This window comes from Ruditapes philippinarum, unplaced genomic scaffold (genome assembly GCF_026571515.1).
Source record: "Ruditapes philippinarum isolate M1 unplaced genomic scaffold, ASM2657151v2 ctg1994_1_1_1_1, whole genome shotgun sequence".
NCBI lineage: Eukaryota > Metazoa > Mollusca > Bivalvia > Venerida > Veneridae > Ruditapes > Ruditapes philippinarum.
Window position 1 is genome coordinate 105,903 of NW_026853388.1, and position 26,010 is coordinate 131,912.

Here is a 26,010-nt window from a genome sequence, read left to right on the forward strand (position 1 = left end):
AAAGGTATGTATAGTCTGTGAATTATTCGTTACTTGGTTTCTATTTAAGCATTATTTGATAGTTTTTCATAAAAATGCCTAACTAGGATGGGTTTAGTTTAAATATTTACTTCTATATTTTAGATTGTTTTTATAATTAATATGCACGTAATAACTTACTAAACCTTTGGAAAATGTGAATCAATACTTTCATACAGAGCACCTTTTTTCGCTATTGAAATTTATTCAGTAGTAATGCTGCAAACAAATGGGGATATCTTATCTCTTTCTTGGACATACCGGTCTATGTCTGTAAACAAGGGTTTCTATATACCAAATTAAACGTTAGGATATGTAGTATATGAAACTGCATGTTGCACTCACCTTACCTGTGTCACAACATTTTTATCCAAGATGGCGTCCAAGATGGCCACCATATTTTGTGATAATTGATTTATATAGTTCCATTCCAATTCACTGATTTAAATTATTTGTTATACCAAGGAAACATTTAATACCATACTTAAAAATATTAAGAAGACAAAATAAAAATGTTGTAATTGAAAATATACAATTTTTCAAGTTGATTTTTTCATTTTAAACGTTGTAATTTGTTTCTTTGATTTTGTCTTATGTATATCTTTTTATACAAAAATGCATTTCCACACAGATATTTGACTATTACAACCAAAAATTTGTTTAAATGTAAAGAAAATATATTATTTGCTTGAATATTGTGTATTTTTGTTTAAATAATTCATTTTTACTAATAAATGGGCTCTTTCTATTTTTGTAAATTGCAAGAGTTACATCCCTTTGTTAATTTGACACCATTTGTAATTCGTCTGTTTAGCAGAGGTCATTTAACAAAAATAATAGCTAAGCTTTGAACAATCCTACTAGCAGAAAGAAAGAAGTAGAAACAGGCTTTAAGGTAAGGTATACTCTGTTTTATGTTGTTATCAAACAAAAAATAGTTGTTTTTGAGTCTTTAAAACGATAAAAAATAGGTATTTTGATCAAAATAAAAAACAAACACTGTAAGATAAAGATCTATTGCACTATTATAAAAATAAACTTCTAGAACAACTTATATGTTATTTAATTTCTTTTTCAATGTCTAGAACTCTGAAATACTGTAATATTGATTTATATATATTTACAGAGACTGAGAGGCAACCCCTTTTAGTTGATTTTTAAAAAGTTGAGTAGTCTTCGGATATCCACTAGTGGCCGGATAATTTAAAAAAAATATTAATAAAACTGAAATTAAGTATTTATTAAAAGTATTATATGTGTGATAATAAAAAATATGTTTGTCTTTATATTTATGAATAAATGAACTGATTTCTATTGTTTTTATTCAAGTATAGCTGACAGTGATAAGGCACCCATGTAACTTTGGACTTTACAAGTGGTATGACGTCAAGCATAACAGAGAAAATGCACAGTAAAAGGTAAGTGTTATCTAAATTTTGCGCTTACATATTTTAATAAAGCATTCTTAAAGGATTGAAAAAAAATACCAAAGAGAAAAGATCAAGTTTATAATTTAACATTACATATGATATACTTAATGCAATGCATAAGTTTCAGGCTTCTAAACTATACTCTCTTTTTACATGTAGGTAGCTGTCTTTTGTGTCCTGTCCTGAAGAGAATGCACCCTGGAAAATAACCTTGCATTGTCAACACGAACATGGTATTTAATGTTAATCAAACATGTTATTTATACAGAATGCATGTTGATATGTATTTCATGATATTTCGAGGCTTAAAATTATAATTGCATATCAGTATAAAAAGGAAATATATCTTCTTTGAGAGGTATAAATAAAATGATGACTAAACAGATTCATATTTGTATTATTTCAACAATAAGACCCTTTATCAGGACATGGTTTTTCACTTAGGAAATGTGTTAAATTTTAAGAAACCTTTAGAGGATATTTGTTTGTTTTGTATGTAAGATTGAAATATACATGTATTTCACTGAGTGAACACCAGATGCAATATTTTCACGAGTGGCATAGCCACGAGTGAAAATGGAATAGCTGGTCTTCACAAATGAAATATATTTCAATCTTCTGTGCAAAACAAAAAAAAAATCTTTTTATTTCACGCTTTATAAGTGATTTTAAGTATTTTTACTGATTTTACAGCGTAATGTAGCGCATTCTCCTTTATGACGTCACCACATCATGACGTCACATCATCACTTTTAAAATATAGTTCTGTTAAATTTCTCTAATTTTGTTACATTTTTAACATGAGTTATGGTGACATCTACTTTCATTTTCTGAAGAGAAAAATTTACGCATGGCACCATATATTTTGCCTGTTATTCCTTTTATTTATGATATTCTTTTCATCCGCATTCAGATATAGTTCAGCTACAGTGAAAATGATATTTTATAAATTTCACTAGTGGTTAATCAGAATTTTATCATCCGATATATTACAGTAAAACACTGGAAAGCATGAAATAAATTATATTATTTTATTTTTATCATAAGTGATAATAGGATATAACTCTAAAAAACTCTTTGCATCATGTTTAAGGTGTGGATGGTTTATTGACTGCATGCAACAGTGTACAATGGACAGAGAAGCTAAAGGTGACCTGAACTTCAGAGGTCAGAAATGCATTTTCTGCTCAGCTTCCTTCACTACAACTTCACCATGTGTTCTTAATCCAAACCTGAACAGACTAGACATACTTTTTCAATCATGTATAAGAAGAAATGATTACATAGGAAATCAAATACTATATAATGAAAAGGAAATAAGAGAAGGCTCAGTGCCATTAAGGTACCACAGAAATTGCAGAGCATCGTACCAAAGTTCATGCCACCAAAAGTTCCTGTCCAAAAGCAATGCAGACTCTAAAATGGACACACAAACTGAAAGGTCAGCTAGATCTAGTACTAGATCTACTTCAATTGAGTTTGACTGGAAATCGCATTGTTTTATTTGTGGAGAGAAATGTTCATCTATCCGTGATTTAAACAGTGAAAGGCAAGATAGAAATTGGTCCATGGTGGAATCAGCTATAGGCACTGATGACAACAGTATTTACACTAAGGTTCTAAAAGAAGCTGAAGCAATTGGCGATTCTGTCTTAATAAAAAGATTGACGAGTGTACCAAATGGAGATCTTGTTGCTCTAGAAGCTCGCTATCACAGAAAAAAAGGATGTCTTACAAAATTTTATGGAAATAAGACGAATAAGACCGTTAATGAGGAGACGCCTGATAAATTTAAATACATGGCAGCAGCATTAAAATTAAAAGAGGAATTTGAATACTCGTTAATGACACAAATGAAGGTTCATAAACTTTCTGAACTCAGGAATCGATTCAACACAATTGCCAAAGAAGAATTTAAAGAGGATGTAAGTGCATACAAAACTAATTACTTCAAAAGACTGTTGAAAGAGGCATGGCCAGAATTGATCTGTGTTCATCAGAATGGAAAATCTGATCTAGTTTGCTCTAGTCAAATTTCTTTTGATACAGCCGTAAGAAGATATGATGAATTGGAGCAAAGTTTTCAAGAGGAAACTGACTTAGAAGAAATGGAATTGGAACTAGATTCAGATGAGAGTATTGTCCACAAAGCAGTGGGCATACTAAAAAGTCGAATTCTTGCCAACACTAAAAAAATGGATCAGGAGTATTATTCAACAGAAGAATTAACACCAGCTAAGCAGAAAGAATTTATTGATCCATTACTGTACAGAATGGTTTCTTGGCTTTCTAGCAATGACAATTATGCTAATGCAACTGCTGTTAATAATGAGAAGCATGAAACCAAAGTGATAGCTATTGCATCTGATATTACAAGTCTTGTTTCATCCGTCAATTCCCCAAAACACCTTGGTCTGTCAGTTCATTTGTACAATGAGTTCGGTAGCCGGCATTTAGTTGAAGACATGTCTAATCTTGGTTATGGGATTTCTTACTCCGAACTTCGTATGTTTCTTTCTTCAGCAGCTGAACATGTTATTCAAACTCAAAGGATTACTAAGTCTGGTGGACTTGTACCTGAAAACATTTCTCACATAAATGATGGTGGACAGTACATCGTTGGAGTGGCAGATAATTGGGACCATAATGAGAAAACTGTAGACGGCAAAAGAACTACACATGCAATGACTTCCATTCTTGTAGCCCCTAATGTCGATGTTGACATGCCGTTGCCTAGATTACCAAGGTCACCAAATAGAAGCTTTGACAAAGCAGCTTTTCCAGGTAAGATTATTTGAGAAATAAAAGGATTAACTCATGTGACTGAGAAGGTTGAACCTTTTAACTAGAGGCTAAGCTGTTCATTAAAAGCAATGATTTCCATAAAAATTATTTAAAAAAATCTGATTAATAACATTTCTAAAATCTGATTTTGAGAATCTTTTTTGAGAAATGAGTTTCATATGCTTAAGGATGCAATTTTTTCAAGAAAAATTGTGCCAACGATTTATGTGTTACCAAGTTTATATTCATGTAAAAGTATGTTTGACGATGAAAAACTTTTTTCAGGAGGCAGTTTGTACCACATCACAGCATACAAGAAACCTACTTCTCGCCCATGTCCACACTTTGATCCACCAGTGACCAAGAAGGAAGTTAAGCCTATTGAATGTATGTCAGTTAAAGCTGCAAAAATGAAGGAATTGCTCTTTAATTTTGGTCGATGTTCAGTGTTTTGTGAGGATCAAGCAGAAAACAGCTTAGGAAGATTCCAACCATGGGATACATTTCAAGCCAGTGTCATGCAAGACACTCCTAGTATCTCCAATGTTGCCTACAATCCAATTATTATGGCAACACCAACTGATTACAGTACCGTTTACACTGTTCTTTTACGGCTAAAGGAATGCATGAATGAACTTGGCCAAGGATATGCACCTGTAGTATTCGACATGAGTTTATTGTCAAAAGCTCTTGAAATAGTATGGTGTCAAAAAGAAGAACTGCAGGGTATCATTCCATGTGAGGGAGGAATGCATATGCTTATGTCTGTCTTTGCAGGCATTGGTCACATCTATGGAGATGCTGGTCTTTTTCAACTTCTTTCTGAGTCTGGGGTTTACTCCTCTGTCACTGCGTCCAATATTCTAGCTGGGAAAGACTTTGACCGTGGTCTCACAGCATTTAAACTAATTGATGAGGTGCTGCATACCCGACTACTGATAAACTTTGAGAGTTGGTGTATTGATAATGAGAGGGATTTTGACGAGGAAGTAATTACTAGTCTTCTTCAATTAAAAGATCAGACTGAGGTGACAGATACAGAAATTGAGACATGGTGTGAGGCTGCAAGTAATAACATGTTTTCATTACTTGAGGAGTTCAGAAAAGAGTCCAGAAATATCTCTCCTACTTTTAGATTATGGGATGATTATCTTAGAAGGATATCAGTACCTCTGAAGCTGTTCATCTCATCAACAAGAAGTCCAAACTGGAACATTCATAAATATGCCAAACTTTGCCTTCTTCCTTTTTTATTTGCATCAAACAGAACAACATATGCAAAGTACATAACTGTCCAAGTCTTACAGATGAATAGATTGCCAGAAGATGTTGAGGAAGGTTTTCAGAAGGGTATGTTTACTGCTAAATTGTCTTCGGGCAAATTCAACAGTGTATGGCTAGATTACACTCTAGAAGTAACTGAAAATAAAGCTTTGAAAGGGGCAGGTGGAATAATTGGATTAACACTGAAGGAAGGTGCCCTCACAAGATGGTTTTTGTCACGTCCAATTTCCTCTCGGTACTCTGCAGACTTTCACAAGAGTCTTTGTTCAGAGAAAGACCAGCAGCACAAGCATCATACGGACAGCAAAGCTAAACGCGAGCAATACAACAGAAGCGTAGCAAAAATGGCTTCGTCATTCGATGCTAATTTTATTGACCCCTTTAATACAAGAAAAACACCACCAAGACTAGTCAATTTTGCAACCTGTATCCAAGCTACAGAAGAAGTGGAAAAGAGCATGTTAGATTACTTGGATAAAGGTGAAGAACTCATGAACAAGTTTATTTCGGAAAGATTAATTGTAAAACCTGATGGAACTGACCCACCTTTGAAAAGTTTCCATAGCCCAATGACAAGAAATAAAATTCTCACAATGACAGAGCCTAAGAAAAGAACTCAAACTAAACAGCAATTAAAAACAATATCCAGTGAAGTTATGTTTCAGCGGCTACTAGCTGTCAACTCCTATAAAAAAGTATCACAAGAACGGGTGTTTGCATATGAAAACACAGCGGTTCCAACGAGTATGTTCTCTGAAGATGGGTCAATGCTCAAATGTAAAAAGTCAGATTTCATGCAGATGCTTGAAAACCTGCTTCAAGATCAGACAACTAGTATTAGAAATGTAGACACGCTATTGTTGGATGCAATGGCCTCTGTACAAGCAATGACTCCTCCCTCTGAAAATCTTACATTTGATGATGTAGCTAATAACTTCCTTAAATTTGTTCTTATGAAAGCACATAGTATTGAAGGTGTAAAATCTTTACACCTCATATTTGACAGATATGACCCTGAAAGTTTGAAGTCACAAACAAGATTGCAAAGAGGTGATGTCTCGTCATCAGCCACTCTTCATATCCATGGGCAGCTGCGTTTGCCAAAGAACTGGAAGGCATTTATTTCAATTGGTAAAAACAAGGAAAGTCTAATTCAATACTTTACAGAGTACATTATCAAACATGCAGCCTTGCACATAAATGATGCTGAAACAATTTATATCAGTGGAAATCATAAATGCTTCAAAGTTGTAAAGACTTCTTGCGAAGAAGTTCCAGAATTAAACAGCAATCAGGAAGAAGCTGACTCAAGAATTATTCTTCATGCTGCATTTGCCAAATCCAAAGGCGTTCGTTCTGTTGCAGTGAGTAGCCCTGATACAGATGTGCTTGTTCTCCTTCTCCATCACTGTCAAACAATTGGTATAGAAGAACTTTTCTTCGTGACCGGAAGAACAGGAGTACATACCGATACAAAGAGGTACATATCTGTTCACCACTTATACAATATGTTAACTGAAGAGCAGCATAACATCATCTTACCAGTATACTGTTTATCCGGATGTGATACAACAAGTTCATTTTATGGCAAAGGGAAGAAGAAAGCATTTAAACTATTGATTCAAAATGCATCCAAATATCAAGGATTAAAAGACATGGGAGAAGAGGCTTTATTCACACAATCACAAAAGCAGGCTTGTACTAGTTTTGTTGCTGATCTCTATGGTAGCAGTGAATGTACTTCATTAAATGCCCTTCGTTGCTCTAAGGCATTGCAATCTCTATCTCCTCGATACTTGCCTCCTTCTGAAAACAGTTTTGTTTTGCATTGTCTGAGATGTGTACTACAACTGTATATTTGGCGAAATGCAACCATAGCAGTACAACATTTGCCACCGCCTTCGCAGTTTGGATACAAAAAAACTGATGCTGGAGTGTTGGAACCTATTACCATGTCTCAGTCTGTTGCGGCTCCAGAACTTCTAAAGGATGTAGTTTGTTCATGTATTATCTGCAATGAACTGTGTTCGTGTTTTAAAAATCAGATACCATGCACCTCTGCCTGTGTCTGTATTGGCTGCACGAATGATTCAGAAGACAGACCAATGTGTACAAATATTTTCACAATGACATCTTTGTACAATGAAACTTCTGAAGATAACATTATGAAATGATTTAATGCTACATGGTGTTTTGGTATGTTAAAGTTTGTTTTAAGAGAAATGCACCAATTTCTTAATGAACTGTTGTCTGTTTAGAGCAAATGTACTGTATAAAAACAGTTTTACATTTCTACACTGATGATGTCATTTTTTTTGTTATATTATATCACTTATAAACAGATTGGTAATTAAATAATCACAGCTATTATTAAGACAAGTGTATGTGTATAAAATGTTTTAATGTATAATCAAGATTTTTAAAAATTGTGATTGGAAAGAAAATGACAATATGTTGCGTTTAATAAATACAGGTATTCATTTTTAGCGTATTTTTTTAGGTTTTTTTCCTGTATTTTTGATAACATTTTCTTAAACTCCCTCAGGACTTGTAATAACTCTTACAAAATGTTTAAAAAATGTTTAAAATGAAAATAATACATAAATTTAGAAAAAGAATCCAACTAAAACATGTAAAATATGTAATTAAATGTCCACAAAGCTGACCGCGGCCATCTTGGACGCCATCTTGGATAAAAATGTTGTGACACATGTTAGGTCAGTGCAACATGCAGTTTCATATACTACAGATCCTAACGGTTATTTTGATATATAGAAACCCTTGTTTACTAACATAGACCGGTTAGGTGCACAAAGCCAGGCCGAGTTTGCAGCATTAATACCAGACACTACACCAGTTAACTTTCAACTTCTGAAAATATATTTCTTCATTAATCCTACTGATCGGTGGGCTGCTTAACAGTGTGTTTGGGGAGAGAAGAAAGAAACTTTACTTCAAGTTTATACATGTACAAGTATATATATATTTTTATTTTACATGTAAAAATTTGCAGAAGTACAGTTTATCACTTAATGGATCAATCCTTAAAAATACATGCTATATAATGTATATATACTAAAATTCATAATTCAGTAGAAACATCACTAATTATTTAAAAAAGCGCTTTGTATAGATATGTTATAATGTATTAAATTCACTTTCTGAGAGTTTGCAGTTTTCTCGGCTTGATGGTGTGATATAACCAGGCCAGCCTGTAACACATAACTTTAGACTTGTTTCACTGGAACATAACTAGGCCAACCTTAAACACCTAATTATAGACTTGAATGTTCAATGATACTTAACTAAGCCAACCTGTTACACCTACGCATAACAATAGACTTGACTGTGTCTAAAGTGCACAATTTATAACCTAACTTGAAGGCGTCCATGGCCGAGTGGTTAAGGTCGTTGCCTTCAATCCACTTGCCCCTCAGCGCTGTGGGTTCAAAACCTGACAGGAACTTTTCTTTCATGAGAGGAAGCTATCCAGCCAGCTTACAGTACGTCAGTGGTTCTACTCAGGTGAAATAATGCGCAGGATGACATCTTAGGTCTTCTGCCACCAGTAAAGCTTGAATGTCGACATATGATCAATACTATGTTTGTGTGGCATAAAACCCAAACAAACAAACTATAGACTTCAATGTGTCATCAGTTAATAACCAGTTGAGTCTGTAAAACCTAACTATAGACTTGAATGTGTCACTGGTACATAGCCAGCCCAGTCAGTAACACTTAATTATAGACTTTACTGTGTCACCTTTTCATAACTACACAACTAGACCAGACTGTTACACCTACATGTAACTATAGATTTCACTGTGTCACAGTTACATAACCTGTCCAGCCCGTTACACCTACATATAACTACAGACTTGACTGTGTCACAAGTACAGAACAAGACCAACCTGTAACATTGTATCATGTTGGCTGTTAAAGTACTTTAAAGATTATAAACACTAATAAACCGGTATATATTGACTAACCTCCCGTCATATAATAATAAACCTGAAGCCGCTCTTGCTATCTTTCTAAGTTTCCCTTATACCTAAACGTGACATCATCATTTGAGAAGATATGATTATGGCCACTAGTGTACATAATTATTTGGGTTCGTAATTCAAAAACTGAAACATAATTACACTACAGCCACTTGCATACATGCCAAGGAGGGTTCGTAATTTTTAACTGAAAATCATGTAAATCAACTTATACAGGTAGAAAGCGATAAATATCCATAACAAATTTTGATGAGTAAATAATAAAACAGTCTGTCTCTTCTTTCATAAGACTTGAATAAAATTTGTAAAATGTTAGGACTCTACAACTTGTATATCTTGCTGACAATTCTTTAACTTCTCCTCCAATGCTAGTATCACAGACCTGTTGAAATAAAGTAAAGATATGTAAAACATATGAATTTAATATACAAACATATTAAAGTCAATATTATTATTGGTGTTGAATGAGCGAATATTTACAAGTATATGAAAAAGGTTTATAAATTGTACTCTACCTGTTTATTACTGGAATAATATTATTACAATAATTATAATATATTCATGTATATTTGAACATTTAATTTCATAATACACTTATGTCATCAGGCAACATTAGCATTATTATCAACATACAAAACTGCCACAGATACAATTACCTACAGTAGAGCGCCACCCAACAACCAACCCGTTTTCACTTCCAATCTGCTATTACGACCAATTTTTTTCAAAGAACAGATTTTTTTCTACTTATTTCAATAGTTCAAAATTGAGACAATCCCCTCTATTATGCAATATGACCACTTTTTTCCAACCAATTAACAATTTGGCATGTATGTAGACCCAGTTAATCAGACCATACTTGGTTAATTGTAAAATCATGCATGTCCATACTTATTGTCTATCAACTGCCATATGGAGTTGTATATAAATTATATGGCTGTCACAATTTTTCGTTTTATTTTTATCTAAATCAAAGAAAACAACTGTGCATTACCTAAGTTCACTTAAATGCCCTCAGCAGGTTACTTGGTATATGGCCATGTACACATAGCTGACAATATGATATATAACCCGTACCTTTTAACCCATATAACCAGTAACCTGTCAAAACTCTTCATAACTAATCTATTACCTGAGGTCATCTTTACCCTCCTCAGTTAAACCCTCTTTCAGTGTGTCCATCTGTTTGTTTATAATGGTCAATAGTTCTTTTGTTTCATTTTCAGATGATTTACCTGTAACAACAAGTATTTCATTGATCACAAGCTATATATCAATATTGAACATTTTTGTGACATTTTGCTCATTTTTTCATTGTCAAGTTCAGCTGAATTGGCACTTATCTCTTAAGATTGATTTTATTTATGGGGATTGACCAACAGTTGATGTTAGAAAATATTTTGAATTAAGTATAAACCTGCCTTAAATAAGACTGCCCCACTCTTTTTATAATTTGAATGATACAGATGAAATTCGGATGGATTTACAGAAATTTCCTAGGGCGATGTGAGTTATTTATCTTTTGAGTGAAGAAAATTATAAAATTGAAAGGAATTATGGCAAAATGAAAACTTACTTTGACACATTCACCTGTTTACTCACTATATACTTTTGCATTGGCATAATGTCACTTTAAATTTTTTGAGAGCTGACTAACGTATAGAAAGGTTTATGTGATCAGTATACAATCTGAGCAGCCTACATATTTAAACTTCTGTCTCACCTGACACCATACAGTTGATTACCTAATTTTTAGCTATTTAACATCTAAATCTCTTAGAGAGTGCCTGAAATGATGCTAAAACCAGCAAAAAGGTGTAAGATACCCAATATACTAGATAGCATCGATTTGACATTTAAATCTACAACAAGGGATCATCCCTAAAATTGAGGTAAAGAAATCTTACATGTTGCCGCACAACAAAGAAGTTGTATGGTTCCGTGCATCTTGTGAAGGTCACTGATAGCTCCTGACTCTGCACAATCTATCAACTCATCCAGGAAAAATCTGTAAAAGAAAACCAAGAACAAAAAATATGATATGAAAGCTGCACACCTCAAGATGAGCCAAAGTATTTCAAGGAAATCGAACCAGAGAAAAATGTACGATGATTTTCAGAAAAAAGTAAAATGAGTAAATATTCAAGTAATAACTTACATGTTATAAGCAATTAATGACTGATTATACAGTTCTAATCATCAAAAACAGTTACTTTTACATACAAAAATACACTACAAACATTACAAAATCCTAACTTTGCAATGGGTTTCTTCAAGTTATTGTCATAATACTGGTATATCATTACTTGTTTAAATGTTTCTTTTTCGTGAGTATATCCAGAAGCCATCCAGAAAGGGGAGGTAATGTGTCAAATGATGGACTCTCTGCTAAATCATCCTAGAAATAAAACAAAAAAAACAGTAAAGTATTAAGCACGTTTACCATTTATGTACTGGAAGTGTCTTGATTTTATTAAGAACAGCTCATTGTTTCATTTAACAATTTTCAACAAGAAAATGCAAATCAATCGCCTGACTGATTTGATATGACTATAAAGAGGAAGGAAAAGCATCGTGTTCATAATGTCTTGAAGTTAAGAGAGAATAAGGCATCACTTTCAGTGTCAAAGAATCCTTCAAAACAACCTATTGCAACTATTTGTGATACATTTTAAACCAAAGTTACATTTTTCACTCAGTTAATCTGTTTTAATTCTTCTCAAGCTGAAATTATAGCAAATATCCTCAAGATGTCACGGTGAAATAGTAAAGAAGATTTTAGCGAGAACTGATAAAGTGAACAAAATGACACTATCGCAAAATAATTCCATTACAAATGCTACTTTGTAATTACTTTTTTGGTTTAAACCCCCCCTCCCCCAAAAAACGCACAAAATCAACCAACAAACAAACAAAACTCCCTTAAAAACTACTTTTACTTTTTATGCATCCAATTCTTGTTACCGATTTCCTGACTTGTAATTTTTTTATTCTGATTTTCATTGAATAAATAATAAAGTAGAAAACCTATAAGTGGAACAGAAGAGTCAATGGAGTAACTAGAATTAACATTTTAGAATACTGAAGATTACCATACTTACATTTTGACTATAAGAGGAAAGTTCAGCAAGAACGGCTGCCAAAATTGTGCCCATCACATCATGTACCAGTGTGGAGTCCAAAGGCAGAGGTCCAAATATCACTTTTATCAGTTCTCCAACATGTGCTTTTATGTTTCCAAGTAACTAAAGCAGAAACCAAGTCTTATTTTTATTATCTCCCTTACATCAACAAAAATACCAAATGCTTATTACCTCCCTTTATCTGATTATTTTATAAAACTTGCAAGAAAATCAGAATGTAAATACTTCAAATTTTAAAAAAAAGCTTAAATTCACCTTTTCTTAATGAGATTAGAATTTGGAGGAAGAATAATATTAATATCTTACAATTTATTAAGTAATTTTACAGTTAAATATATTTCATTCATAAACAACCAAAATACCTGAAAATCTCAGTGGTTAAGGTTGAGTCTTGCTTACTCACCTATGGGAAATCTTTTAAGACCTCTTTCAAGCTGAAAGGGTCAACACACACAAAACAAAATGACAATCTTATTGGGGGGTATCTTTCTATTGGGGTATTTATTATTCTATAAAAAATTATTCTGCGACAGGATTTGTGCCAAACATGTTAAACAATAAAGGAGAACTAGCATGTGTTTTTATATTCAAGACCAGCTTTAATTAATACAAATAATGTTAAAAACAATACAGGCATTCCATAACATTGCTCTTTTGGCTCTACTCAATATAATCTTTACAAACCACTGCCCAGTCAGCTCTATTAGTAGGGCATTGAATTGTGAATCCAGCAACCCAGTTTGACAAGAGTGTTTGTTGCTTGCAGGTAATAATTTTTTTGTTTGAATTTTGAAAAAGAGAAATTCCAGAATGCCTGTATGAAAGAAATACATTGGTATTTTTCCTTTCAAATGAAAGAAGCTTTCACCAACCCATTGCTAAATGGCAAAAAAAACCTACTTAAAATAGCAGCATCATATTTTGTTCCAGAACATTTTATTCTGTTTTTCACACAGTTTTCATATGTGTTAAATAACAGAAACATTTTACAAAACAACTCTTAGGAGAATCGACCATATGAATTATGATTATGAAAACAATGTAATTTCACCGTTTATAAATATCATAAAAATATCTCATTAGATTTAGCTTTGAACACTTGAACAGCATGGCCAGAACAGTGTGGTGAGTGAGCTGTGGCTTGGTGAATACAATGTGACTAGCTGCAGTGATCTATAGGGTAAACTATAACTTTTTGTTTGGACTACAATCTGTTCTTTCACTTTAACCTAAATGTGTATTAATTAAGGACTAACTCATTACAGGATTTGAGATGTACCTCTAGACCAAATGATCACAAAATAGACAAATGAGCCGCGTCATGACAAAACAAACATAATTGGTTTGCGGCAAGCATGGATCCAGACCAGCCTGCGCATCCGTGCAGTCTGATCAGGATCCATGCTGTTCACTATCAGTTTCTCTACTTGTTATAGACTTTGTAAGCGAACAGCATGGATCCTGATCAGAACGCGGATGCGCAGGCTGGTCTGGATCCATGTCGCAAACCCATTATGTTGGTTTTGTCATGACGCGGCTCAAATAACGTTGGTTTTTTTCCCCACTGATTCTTACATTTTTCATTCATTATCATATAAATTGGTGTGTAAAGATGAAATAGACCTTTTAAAGTTCATTCTGTTGGGTGAAAAGGCTAGATTTTAGCATTTAATCATTCAAGCGCCTTGTTCGTTATATACTAGAATACTGTATTGAGTTTGGTGCTCAAATCCTTTTTCAAATCTCACTCATTAATTAATGCTACAAATTTACCTTTCGGCTGTTAACCTCATTGTTTTTCACATAGCCTGCTATGATGATAAGAATTCTACTGAAAGCATTTGATATTGTATTGTTTAATTCCTCGGTCTGCTCGGACTGATACTGTAGAAACTCTGTCACTTGGTAAATACACAACATTGCCAGGGGAAGTAACTCTAGATCTTGATCTATAAAGATTATGAAAATACTAATTAATCCATGTGGGAAATAATAATTCAAAAATTCAAAAATATTATCCGGCCATTAAATATATTTCTTGTGTGCAGGACTGCAGTAACTATGATACATCCCAGATGTGCATAAATTTCAATGAGGCGTGGCATTACACAAGCATAGCTTAATGTTCATGATACAGTATTTCTTTTTTAGTGTAAACAGTGCGTTCATGTATTTCTCAAATGGTATATTCAATACAAATGTATTATATTCATATTCGCTTAACTTCATTACTAAAATTAATTGAACTTGTTTTACAAAGTTATAAGCAGGTTGATCAAAGACAAACCAACATATCATATGATAACTGCATGATAATTTTTAGATATTTCTATTGAAAATGTGTCAGAGTTAAATGATATACTTATAAATGCACAGTGCATTAACTGCAGTGCAGGTATGAGTTACCTGCTGTACTCTAGTTACCACACTGTCTGTTGGGGATGAAAATAGAGCATGCTCATTGATTGATTAAATTATTTCTGTGGTTTACTTATTATGACAACAGGAAAAGGAATAATGACAGGAAAATCATATTCAGATGCTCATACATTGGTTCATTTATTTATTCTTGGGTTTCATAATGTGAATAAAGGGAAAGTGTTTTTTTTTTAATTTTTGCCTACTCATACATATCAAATAGCCTCATTCATTTATGATGCTCTTTCTTTTACTTACCTGCTACCAGACATGACGTACAAAAGTCGACAAGTTTGTTGCACAGTGAGCTGTCACCTACACCAAGTAACATCATTGTGTTGAATATATTCAACAAAACCTACAATATATCCAACTAATCCTACAATATATTCAACAAAGCCAACAATATATTCAACAAAACCTACAATGTATTCAACATAACCTGCATTATATTCAACAATCTACAATAATTTGAGCATAATTGTATTAAATAATGTCACAAGATAGAAAACTGTTTGAACGTGCTTGTTTTTTTTTTGTTTTTTCAGGCTATTTTAACACATTTTTTGGACACATCTTGGTACACCTATCTCACTTTCCTGGAAAACTAACCAGTAATTTAAATTACAGGAAAGATGATTCTATTTTTCAGTGACATAAAATTGTAGAATTTCAATCCATAGATTATGTTAATTCATTATATTCTTTTCAAAATGGTTCAGTTATATAAGAATTTGTAATATTTTCCAGTTTTATTGATGGAGAAAGACCTAGGCTGGCCCTTGGTGCAATATCTTAGATTTCAACTTCAACGGGGTTACTCGACAATATCCACGAGGTAGACATCAAAGCAAGCAACCAAGTATAACCACAAGGCATGAAATAGAAATAAAAGTCCCAGGCATGATTCTGAGTCGATTCTTAAACCAAGAAGTTCATATTCTACAGAATGATATGTCTTTTTTTCTCATCTAATACAGTCAATTTAGATGCACATTTATGAAAGCTCTTTTGCAAAAGTAATTCTTATTTTTTTATAACAAACTGTGAGCAGAAGACCTGCACATAGGAAAAATAACTTTTAATACAGGTATACATACACATATTATATCATAAACCAGCTTCCTGTTAGCCTGTTTCTCTGCATCACAATCTGCCTCTAACTTGACACCTAGAACCGGCAAGGCATGTTTGTCTGTCCATCCAAGCAGCTCCTCAAACTCTTGAACACAGCTGTAACCTATGCTATCCTGGTAATAAAAACATTTTTTTCATTAAAGGCCCATTATGCCTCAGAATTGCTATTATTCTTATTTCTCAAAAACTTTTATGTTTGTTATCTTGTTGCAGTTTAAAAAAAAAGTTACTCATTTGCCACATAGATCTAGATGTTATACATTCTTTGCTCTGTTGGCAATTACTATTTTGCTACCTTTATGACAAATATTGAAATAACTTGACGTTCAGCATTACTTTCTTACATGCTCTAAATTCATTAGTAAAACATTATTTGACACATGTTAAACATTTATAAATAATAAAAAAGTCTGCAGTTCTGAGGCATAATGCTCCTTTAAGACGTTGTTTCATCTGAATGTAAATAGGCACAGATATGTCTGACATACAAATTGTTTTAAAGTTTTCCTTCAAATAACATAGAATATAAGAATCTTACACTGGCTGCCGGTACAGACCTGAATATCTAGCTCGAGGGTAACTGTTTACGGCGGTAACGAGGCTCTGCCGAGTTACCGCTAAACAGTTACCCGAGAGCTAGATATTCCCGTCTGCACTGACAGCCAGTGTTTGATTCTTTTTCTTGCATATTACATATCAATTATTTTCAGAACAGAAATTACAAAACCTGATATTTTAATAATGCACTTTTTTCTTATAGTAGCGTATGAACTTACAACTTCATTCATAACAATTAAGTGACGTCAACCTAAGAACGAAATTCATTCATAATAGGCGCGCAGTAATGACGTCATTTAAAGCACGCGACTTGTCTTACATGGGGGGTGTAAGACAGGGTTTTCTAGCACCGGTGTAAACGGTAGATAATCCTGTCTGACATGCAAGAAATTACAAAGTGCTCCTACTACACAATCTAACAATATGAAACTACAGAATATATACATTATTACTGTACTGAAAAAAAGTATTAAATAAGGTCTTACTGTAATACTTTCCCGCCAAAAAAAATCTAACATCAGCCAATATCGTAGCAAATCGGTTATTTCTGGAATGGTATTTTTTTGAAATCATGGGCATTATATTATTTACAATCACTCATCTTATATCACTTTGTACTAAATTCTGGTTAAAAATTGTTAAAAACAATTGAATACCGAAGATTGTGAAAAATAACATTCTGGAAATGACTAACAAATTACGGGTTTTGGGCATTGTTGGCCAATTTCTTTCAATTTTTTGGTCAGAAAGCATTACAGTAAGACTTAACCTTAATAAAATTCATCACTGCTCCCAAAGCAATATAATTAGTGGGGTTTTTTTTATCTTAACATATGTATGTGACATGATGTTATTTTGACATATTGACTTCATAACAGCTATGTATAGTAACTCAGATAAATTTGATTTACTTAAATTTTTATGCGAAAATGTCTATAAAAATAGTTATAAATACTCACTTTTGAATGAAGAAGAAGAGTCAGTTTACAGTAGAGTGTAAATGATGCCGTCATTAGAGAGTGGTCAGTATTTACCTGACTAGATCCACCACCAAGTAAATTCTCTATCTTACCCTGAATATATTAAAATATAATGTATACAAAATGTATATTATCCATTAAGATAACTGTTCCCCAAAGTTGAAGTGAAATCTTCAACTATTATTGAATCATCAGTGCCATGGTTTCAAGTGTCACTTACAAAATATAATTTTATCTAGAAATACCAAATATTTTTAAGACTGCCTTGTCAGGGACATAAATTTCTATACTTGCCTTCTTCCTCTTGAAACCACATAACTTTTGTATGTTTTAGGTTTTGGGGGTGGGGGTTTCATCCCACCAACACAGTATGTGTCATATTGCGACTTCAAAGCTGTACTGGTTGAAGAAGACCTCAATTGCCCTCTGTGCATTATTTCAGGCATGAACGGTCACCTCAGTAGAGCCACAGATGTCCTTTTGCTAGCTTTAGAGCTTTCACACAAAAAAAAAATCAAAAGTCCCCGACGAGATTCAAACTTACAGTGATGAGGGGCAAGTGGTTTGAAGTTTGCTCTATTTCCAATATAAAACTGTCAAATCAAGCAACAATCTTAAAATATCAATTCGTATCATACTATTCTATATCATTTTAGAATCTTACCAGACATTGCTTAAGAATATTTTTAACATTGGCAATGTCTTGTGTATGGTCTCTCAGTAAAATGTCCTGTGTGACAGAATCCTTCTGTAGATAGGACAGCATGTTCAGTGCAAGTTGTGGCTGGGCTACTTTTGGTTCCACAAATCCAACTTTCTTCTTTTTTGTTTTCTTTACAGGTACATGTTCATCATTTTCCCCTGTGAAGCAAAGAGATGATCAGTTACTCAGAATTAAATCTTCCCATTCTAAATATCATTAATGATCTTGTCCGTCTTTCAATCTGATTGGCAATCATTGTTACAACATGGCTAATTTATTAAGCATCAGAATAGCAATCTTAGCATATATAATCGTGTGGGTTCAAATCCCGACAAGGGGCGAGCATTTAAATTAACAGGTTAAATATACCAGTAAATTTGTTATGAAATCTTTATACTGTTGTTACTGAATTAATGTATATTCTGGTTAAATCTGACAGCATATTCGCATCATATTGTAAAATTAAAAAATTAAAAATCCTGATAAAAAGCTCACTTATCCATTTAACTTCTCATTTACAGGTACATATATTTTTGCTTCATAAACATTCTTTGACAGGCTTCCACACTTACCCAGTTCTGTCGACAGCCACTCTGTTAACAATTCAATTACTTCAGCACCACGACCATTTCTGCACAGAGATTCCAAAAGCACCGCAAAATCTTCCTCTTTATTGTCTGCCGTCATGTTTCGTAACTTTGGTAACCAGGTTCGACTAAAATATAAATTCAACAGCTCTGACATTTAATCTTGTTTGTAACGTTCATTCTCATTGGACAGTTGTGACATTTATATCATTTATATACTGCTGTATACTTATGAATACAATAAATAAGATATTGGACAGTGATCAGTGATCTACAAAAAGGGTTCATAACTCAGACATTCAGTGTTTCTTTCAGAGTGCGTTTTTCGCGGTTTTGGCGCATTTTCTTTACGGCCCTCACGCAATGTGCTTCAATCAGTGCATTTCCTGTGATGCAGGAATTTATTCTTCATCAATTTACAGTACATCTCATACCAATTTCAAGTCTACCACAAACTGTTTTACAAATCATGTACAGCTTTGTTTCATACCTTTTAATTGTCCTTTGATTGGACAAAAATTCCCCTTCAAGTACCCGAGGGAGGAATATAATTCTATCCAACTAATTATCCAATTTTCAAAACAAACTGGTCTAGACAACATTCCTTCAATCATTACACATTTTGCATGCAAAAAAGTAAGTCACGTAGTCACTGGAGTGTATACTACCAAATATGGTAAGCATGATGCAACTGTGTTAACAATTAATTCGCTGGTTAAAAGTGAAGTTGTAATGTATATGCCCAGTAAAAAGCTATTACAATGACTTGAGAATGGAGCTAAATGGCGTAATTTTTTACAGAATTTTTATTTCTGCTTATAGAGAATTTTCAAATGATTTTTATGCATCATTTTCTTTTTCTTTTCTTTTTTCAATGGCTGAATGAATTATTGGGTAGAAGCTGATATATGGTATATAGACCCTTTCATTTAAGACCGTATTCAAGTTGTCGCCCTTGGATGACGTCATTGGGAGATACGGTGGACAATGCCGATATGATTAAGTACAATAATAGAGGGATATAAAGATCTTAATACTTTCTCAGATTGAAATTGCCAAAATTTTGTGTAATTGAATAAGATATTACATAAAAAGGATGGTGAAATAAATAAATATATTTACTATATAATATGGTTTATGATTTGTTTTAATAGTAGACCATATTCCTGGGTAACTGATCATGATTACCATTTTCGTTAGATTCTTAATAATGAAAATTTGACCAGGCAGTTAAATCGTACTAACTTGCTTATACCAGAGATATAGATAATGTATCTATGTCTCTGCTAATATACAATACCAAAAAGATATTTTGAGTTTCAAAAATGTAAGGATTCTGAAGTTTTGAAAAACGGCTGCGTAATAATTAATTGCAACATACTGGATTATTAAAAATCATTTTGATTTAAGCATTACTAAGACAAAGAAAAGAAATCAATATAAATCTATGTAATTTCAAAAAAAAATGTAAAGGAATAAAAAGTAAAAATTCTTTTGAATGTACATGACTGTATACTATTTTTGTCGGCAAAAAATGCACTCTCAAAAATCGTACATCACACCAATATATTTAAGCTGTTAATGTAATATTCTCAACTTGATACGTCTTAATTCATACTCTGCTTATCATATATTTAAACAAGAGCTGTCGGAAGGACAGCATGCTCGACTATTCTAAGTGTTTGATATTAAAAGAGCCTTGATAATGTAACATTTTCTAAATTAACAAAAGGGCCAAATTCTTTTTTAAATCCACGGCTATAGGTCTTCGGGAGAGTCCTATTATGCTCTCAAAGAAGTGCATAAAATTTCAACATGTTTAAAACCGAGATGTCAATGGAATAGGAAAATATCTGAGGTGGTATGCAACTTGATCGTAAATTCTTAGTCAGTAATTAGCATTATTATACTCACCCTTGTGACAATTTTTGAATAGTCAAGCCAATACTGACTATCCAAAAATTGTCACAAGGGTGTTTTATTGAGTATAATAATGCTAATTACCTATGATTACATAAAATTGACTGAAAAAGGTACAAAGGCTTGTTATTAAGATGTACTATCAAGTAAATCACTGCTTTATTATTATGAATGCATAAAAATGTCCCAAAAAGGCACAAATTCTTCAGTAGTTATGGACATAACAGCTTAAAAGCAAAACTTTACCATGAATTTATAAGTTGAAAAAGGGGAGAAAAATCAGCCTAAATGCAAGATAGAATTATGGATCTTGATCAGTGACCTACAATTATGATTCTAAATGCATATGTGATGTTTTAAATAAATATCTTTAATAGTTATTGAGATATGTAAAACTTGCATGTAAACATTAACCAAGAGACTAAGTAGAAAAGGGGAGATGAATCAGCCTTAATGCGAGTAGAGTTATGGAACTTGGTCAGTGACATACAACAATTATGACTCTCCAATTATGACCCTAAGTACATGTGTAAAGTTTCAAGTAAATATCTTTGAAGACCTTTAACCAAAATTTCTAAGTTTCAAAGGGGCAAATAATTCTGTAAATATTGCAGGCAGAGTTATGTGATTTTGCAAACTGAAATATACTATGTAAAATATTATATACGATAAATAAGTATTGTAAGGTTAAATTGAAAATATCAAGCAATAATTGAGATATTTGAATTTACAAAAAACATTAACCAAAATTTCTAAGTTAAAAAGGGGCATAATTCTGTCAATATTGTAGGTAGAGTTATCCAACTTGTCAATCTGATGTACGTTGTTACTATAAATAAGTATTGCAAGTTTCAATTGAATATCTCAAGTAATAATTGAGATATTTAAATTTACAAAAAACTTTAAGCAAAATTTGTAAGTTAAAAAGGGGCATAATTCTTAAAATATTGTAGGTACAGTTATCCAACTTGTCAATCTGATGTACATTGTTACTATAAATAAGTATTGCAAGTTTCAATTGAATATCTCGAGCAATAATTGAGATATTTGAATTTACAAAAAACTTTAACCAAAATTTCTAAGTTAAAAAGGGGCATAATTCTGTCAATATTGCAGGCAGAGTTATCCAACTTGTCAATCTGATGTACATTGTTACTATAAATAAGTATTGCAAGTTTCAATTGAATATCTCAAGCAATAATTGAGATATTTGACTTTACAAAAAACTTTAACCAAAATTTCTAAGTTAAAAAGGGGCATAATTCTGTCAATATTGTAGGCAGAGTTATGCAACTTGTCCATCTGATGTACATTGTTACTATAAATAAGTATTGTAAGTTTCAATTGAATATCTCAAGCAATAATTGAGATATTTGAATTTACAAAAAACTTTAACCAACGCAGACGCCGACGCGGACGCTGACGCCGACGCCGGGGCGACTACAATAGCTCTCATATTCTTCGAATAGTCGAGCTAAAAATCACAAAAACCAACAAAAAGAAGTTGTGAAACACGTTCACAGAAATTCGTTATTAACTGAATTATAATTTTATGTATTTTTGACTGTGCCAGTTGGTAGGACTCTGGATCGAGTATCAAATCTGTAAGGCATGATCAATAAAGTCCCTAGGATGATCCATAACAAAATTCTAACCATTAATATTTTGACAACTAACAAAAGTGACGTAATCTGATGTAATGTTATAACTCTAAAAATGCACCCTGGTGATTAATGATATCACAGCCAAGTGCCGCTTGTATATACAACATAATTATGTACCCTGTTAATTAATATGTTACGACCCAGTGGCCCTTATATATAGAAAATGTCTTTAAAGAATAGATTGTTAATATCAAAATTATCTTATCATCGTCTGTTGCGAATCTAAAATTATAAAAGTCAATGTCACATGGTATTCATTCTTTCCGGAATATTTATATAATTATATCCTTCACTGGTTCTTTGAAATATTAATTTTTTATACGGCATTATGAAAAAGAATCAGTAAGTATTGACAGAATGCATTCTGTTATTGTTCTATTAAAGCTTGAAAAACAACCATTAAAAGACATTGGCAATCTTATTTACAGGTTTGTCAAAATATGCCGGAATTTTCTAAATGACAGAAAATAACACAGAAAACTAGAAAATGGCCATTTAAATTTATAATAGGCAATTTCAGTGTGTATGTGTGTTTATAAAATATTAAAATTTGATTTAATTACTAGCTTTTTATCCTGGCATTTGAGAAAATCTAGATCTAATAAATATAATCGCTTTAAAATTTCGTTGTTTCACTCCGTAGCGACACGGATTTATAAATCCGAGGTAGCGAGAATTAATCTCAATTGTTGCTTTTGTTTTTTTTCTATTGTCTTGATTTTGAATTTATGTATGTATGCGTAAATTTTATACATGTTATAATCATGATTGAACGATCAGTATTTACGCATTTAACTTTTCTATAAGCTAACTTTCTATGCGGCATGCATAATTTTATCCCCCATTTAAGTCACATCCGGTAAGGGAAGTAACTCTTCACTGACTGTTATCGCTTAAATGAAAGGGTCTATAAAGCTACATGCAAGACAGAAACAAAGTGTAAGGCAGGGTGAGTAAGACGGCCCAACTATACTTTCAAGTCAAGCTGAAATACTTATATCCTATGAATAATTTGAAATTGAGAAGTAATACCTTAAAGTAGGTATATAGTTTGCTGGTAGAAATGCAGCAATCTGTACCAGTACACATATGATCTCTGGATCCTGAAAATAGCAATGGAGGGAGCATTTAAAACAATATCAATAGTAATGAAATGCATTTCTTGCTCAATACAGTTCTAACAAAATTATATGAGAAAAAAGATTGTATTCTGCAACTGGCCTAATCTTCAATCCCAGACAACCTTAACTCTAAGCAAGTTTTATCCATAGCAATTCACATTTCTCGTCTCTAAAGTGTGATCAAGGTTTTCCTGACATTGTTACAAAGTTTTTGATCCCAAATGAACCATATCCAAATCTGCTGAAGATTTTATCCAGACAAAAAAATCTGACAAAGTTAGATCAAGATCCTATCAGAACTACAGCCTATGAAGTGTTAACAACCCAAATGGTGTGCAATGGACATTTTTTTTTATTGATCCTTTGAGTTTACCATGAACTCAGGAAAGCTTACAAGAGTTTTATCAACACATACAATAACGATGGGGTCATAAAAAAAGCTCAGCCAAATTTCTTTGAAAAGTGGACTGGAGCAAATGAAAACTTAATACAAATGAATAAACTTCATTAAAGAAGACTTACTGTAAAAGCTTTAATCATTTCAGGCAAGGCATAGCTAAATCTCTTCTGCAAAGCTTTATTCAACTGGGCATTTGATGCCTGAAAAAAACAACACATTATAGTATACTAGTATTTAAATAAAATACTTAAAGTCTGCATTGACAGTAGCATTTCTTTTCTCAAATATTTTTGTAGCACATTATAAAAGATTCGCAGACAGTGGCAGTTCTATTTTTAGACAAATACATGTGTCAACTATGTCACCAGCTCAGGCCTGAAATCATACAAAGAGGTTTTAAGGTCGCTAACTTTAAACTCAAGAAATGCGTACTACTTACATCATATAGCAGGGACCAAAAAAAAAAATCTTACTGCTACTTGTCCTTCATTTCATTCGTGATTTACAACAGAGCAGTGTAAATCTATTTGTAAATGTTTTTTTTTTATTTACAAAATGAAAAATTAATGTTTTCATTAAGTAACAGGATGCTTGTAAGGGAAAGACTGCTGAAATCAACACACTCCATATGTTAGCATTAACAAAAGGAAAACCTGTAACTTAGCCAATATAATAAAGTATATATATAATGCCCACTCTGTTGACAAGAGCATGAGCCGAATGGGGTGATGTGGTTTATACTGAGGGTGTTTTACACATACCCCTGTCAGTTTTTATCTGAAGCATTTCTTAACTTGTCAGTATGATATTTATATAGAAAAATTCCACTTGTCCGTACAGGCTGAGGGACAACCTGGGCAATACGGACAATTGATTTTGCCGCTCATGTCAAGTTTCAGCTTTTCTTTAAATATGTTCATTCCTGCGGTCTTCTAATTTAGCCATTTTTCACTCATCTGACATATCTTCTACCAGTCCTGCTATAGATTCTACTTTTGAATACAAAAAAAGTAATAAAACATAACAAGGTAATGAAATGTTCCCTACCTTCTTCAGTTGGCTATCACTGACAGTCCAAAGTATACAGATAGCCTCAAACAGACCTTTCATCAATGGTGTATTAGATATCTTTAAATCATCACCGTCATCATCATCAACATCATCAATGTCTGATTCTTTCACAGAAGATTCGTCACTCATATTCTGTAAACATTTATATCTTGATTACCACAGCAAGTGTAGAAATGTAGCACAGAAATACAAAATTTATGAATTTGTTCTATTTTTTCTTACCCTTCCTGTAAAAATTTGTGCTTGTATATTCCTATAAATCAAAACAGCTTGCCTCCAAACAGATGTCAAAATTTGTAACTCTGTTAATAATACACATCATTCATGTTTCATCACAATTTTTTCTTTGGAATTTGTATATGACTTGAGTCTTTTCTCTCTCATTTTTTTTTGGTTGGGATTTACGTCACACCAACAGAGTATACATGTTGGTTATATAGCGACTTTCCAGCTTTACTAGTGAAACAAGACCTTTTTTCAGGCATGAGTGGGCACCTGAGTAGAACCACCAATGTTCCATCAGCTAGCTAGATAGCTTCCTTACATGAAAGAATCCAAAATCCCTGGCAAGATTTGAACCCACAGTGACAAGATGAAAGTTGTTTGAGGTAAACCTTAACCACTCGGCAACAGGTGCCCCTTTGTTTTTTTGGTAAATTTTGTATCTTTGTTACATGGAATAAAATAAGGAATGTGTACAGGTATGTAATTAAGAGGTCTATGAAAGCCAGTACAGGAATCTGTTAAATGGATAACGTCCTTTATGAATGGACTGAAATGGACCTTTA

General features: G+C 32.9%; 3 protein-coding genes across 4 annotated transcripts in view; 2 read left to right on the plus strand and 1 right to left on the minus strand.

The window, feature by feature from the left end:
- The first annotated feature begins 974 nt into the window (after positions 1-974).
- On the plus strand, positions 975-3,614 carry LOC132736737 (uncharacterized). Its single transcript, XM_060723936.1, has 3 exons — positions 975-1,681; positions 2,542-3,499; positions 3,603-3,614. Exons 2-3 carry the CDS (start codon positions 2,564-2,566, stop codon positions 3,612-3,614), a joined length of 948 nt encoding a protein of 315 aa, XP_060579919.1. The 5' UTR covers positions 975-1,681; positions 2,542-2,563.
- On the plus strand, positions 3,585-7,999 carry LOC132736731 (uncharacterized). The gene is made up of 2 exons (XM_060723929.1): positions 3,585-4,232; positions 4,518-7,999. Exons 1-2 carry the CDS (start codon positions 3,644-3,646, stop codon positions 7,688-7,690), a joined length of 3,762 nt encoding a protein of 1,253 aa, XP_060579912.1. The 5' UTR covers positions 3,585-3,643; the 3' UTR covers positions 7,691-7,999.
- Positions 8,000-9,663: 1,664 nt separating this feature from the next.
- The window catches only part of LOC132736732 (condensin-2 complex subunit G2-like), a 39,609-nt gene continuing 23,262 nt past the window's right edge, over positions 9,664-26,010 (minus strand). For both annotated transcript variants that reach the window (XM_060723931.1, XM_060723930.1), the window contains exons 16-29: positions 25,199-25,354; positions 24,274-24,351; positions 23,663-23,733; positions 19,032-19,174; positions 18,421-18,617; positions 17,736-17,849; positions 16,182-16,331; positions 15,340-15,439; positions 14,437-14,612; positions 12,622-12,765; positions 11,827-11,918; positions 11,428-11,528; positions 10,653-10,755; positions 9,664-9,902 (exon numbers count right to left, since the gene is read on the minus strand). In XM_060723931.1, coding sequence (XP_060579914.1) covers positions 9,833-9,902; positions 10,653-10,755; positions 11,428-11,528; positions 11,827-11,918; positions 12,622-12,765; positions 14,437-14,612; positions 15,340-15,439; positions 16,182-16,331; positions 17,736-17,849; positions 18,421-18,617; positions 19,032-19,174; positions 23,663-23,733; positions 24,274-24,351; positions 25,199-25,354 — 1,695 coding nt within the window. In that variant the 3' untranslated portion in view covers positions 9,664-9,832. The remainder of the gene's footprint in view (positions 9,903-10,652; positions 10,756-11,427; positions 11,529-11,826; positions 11,919-12,621; positions 12,766-14,436; positions 14,613-15,339; positions 15,440-16,181; positions 16,332-17,735; positions 17,850-18,420; positions 18,618-19,031; positions 19,175-23,662; positions 23,734-24,273; positions 24,352-25,198; positions 25,355-26,010) is intronic.

Coding starts and splice junctions, on each gene's coding strand:
- LOC132736737 (XM_060723936.1), top strand. CDS start 2,564: ATGCAACAGTGTACAATGGACAGAGAAGCTAAAGGTGACCTGAACTTC.
- LOC132736731 (XM_060723929.1), top strand. CDS start 3,644: ATGGATCAGGAGTATTATTCAACAGAAGAATTAACACCAGCTAAGCAG. Junction 4,233..4,517: donor TGACAAAGCAGCTTTTCCAG/GTAAGATTATTT, acceptor AACTTTTTTCAG/GAGGCAGTTTGTACCACATC.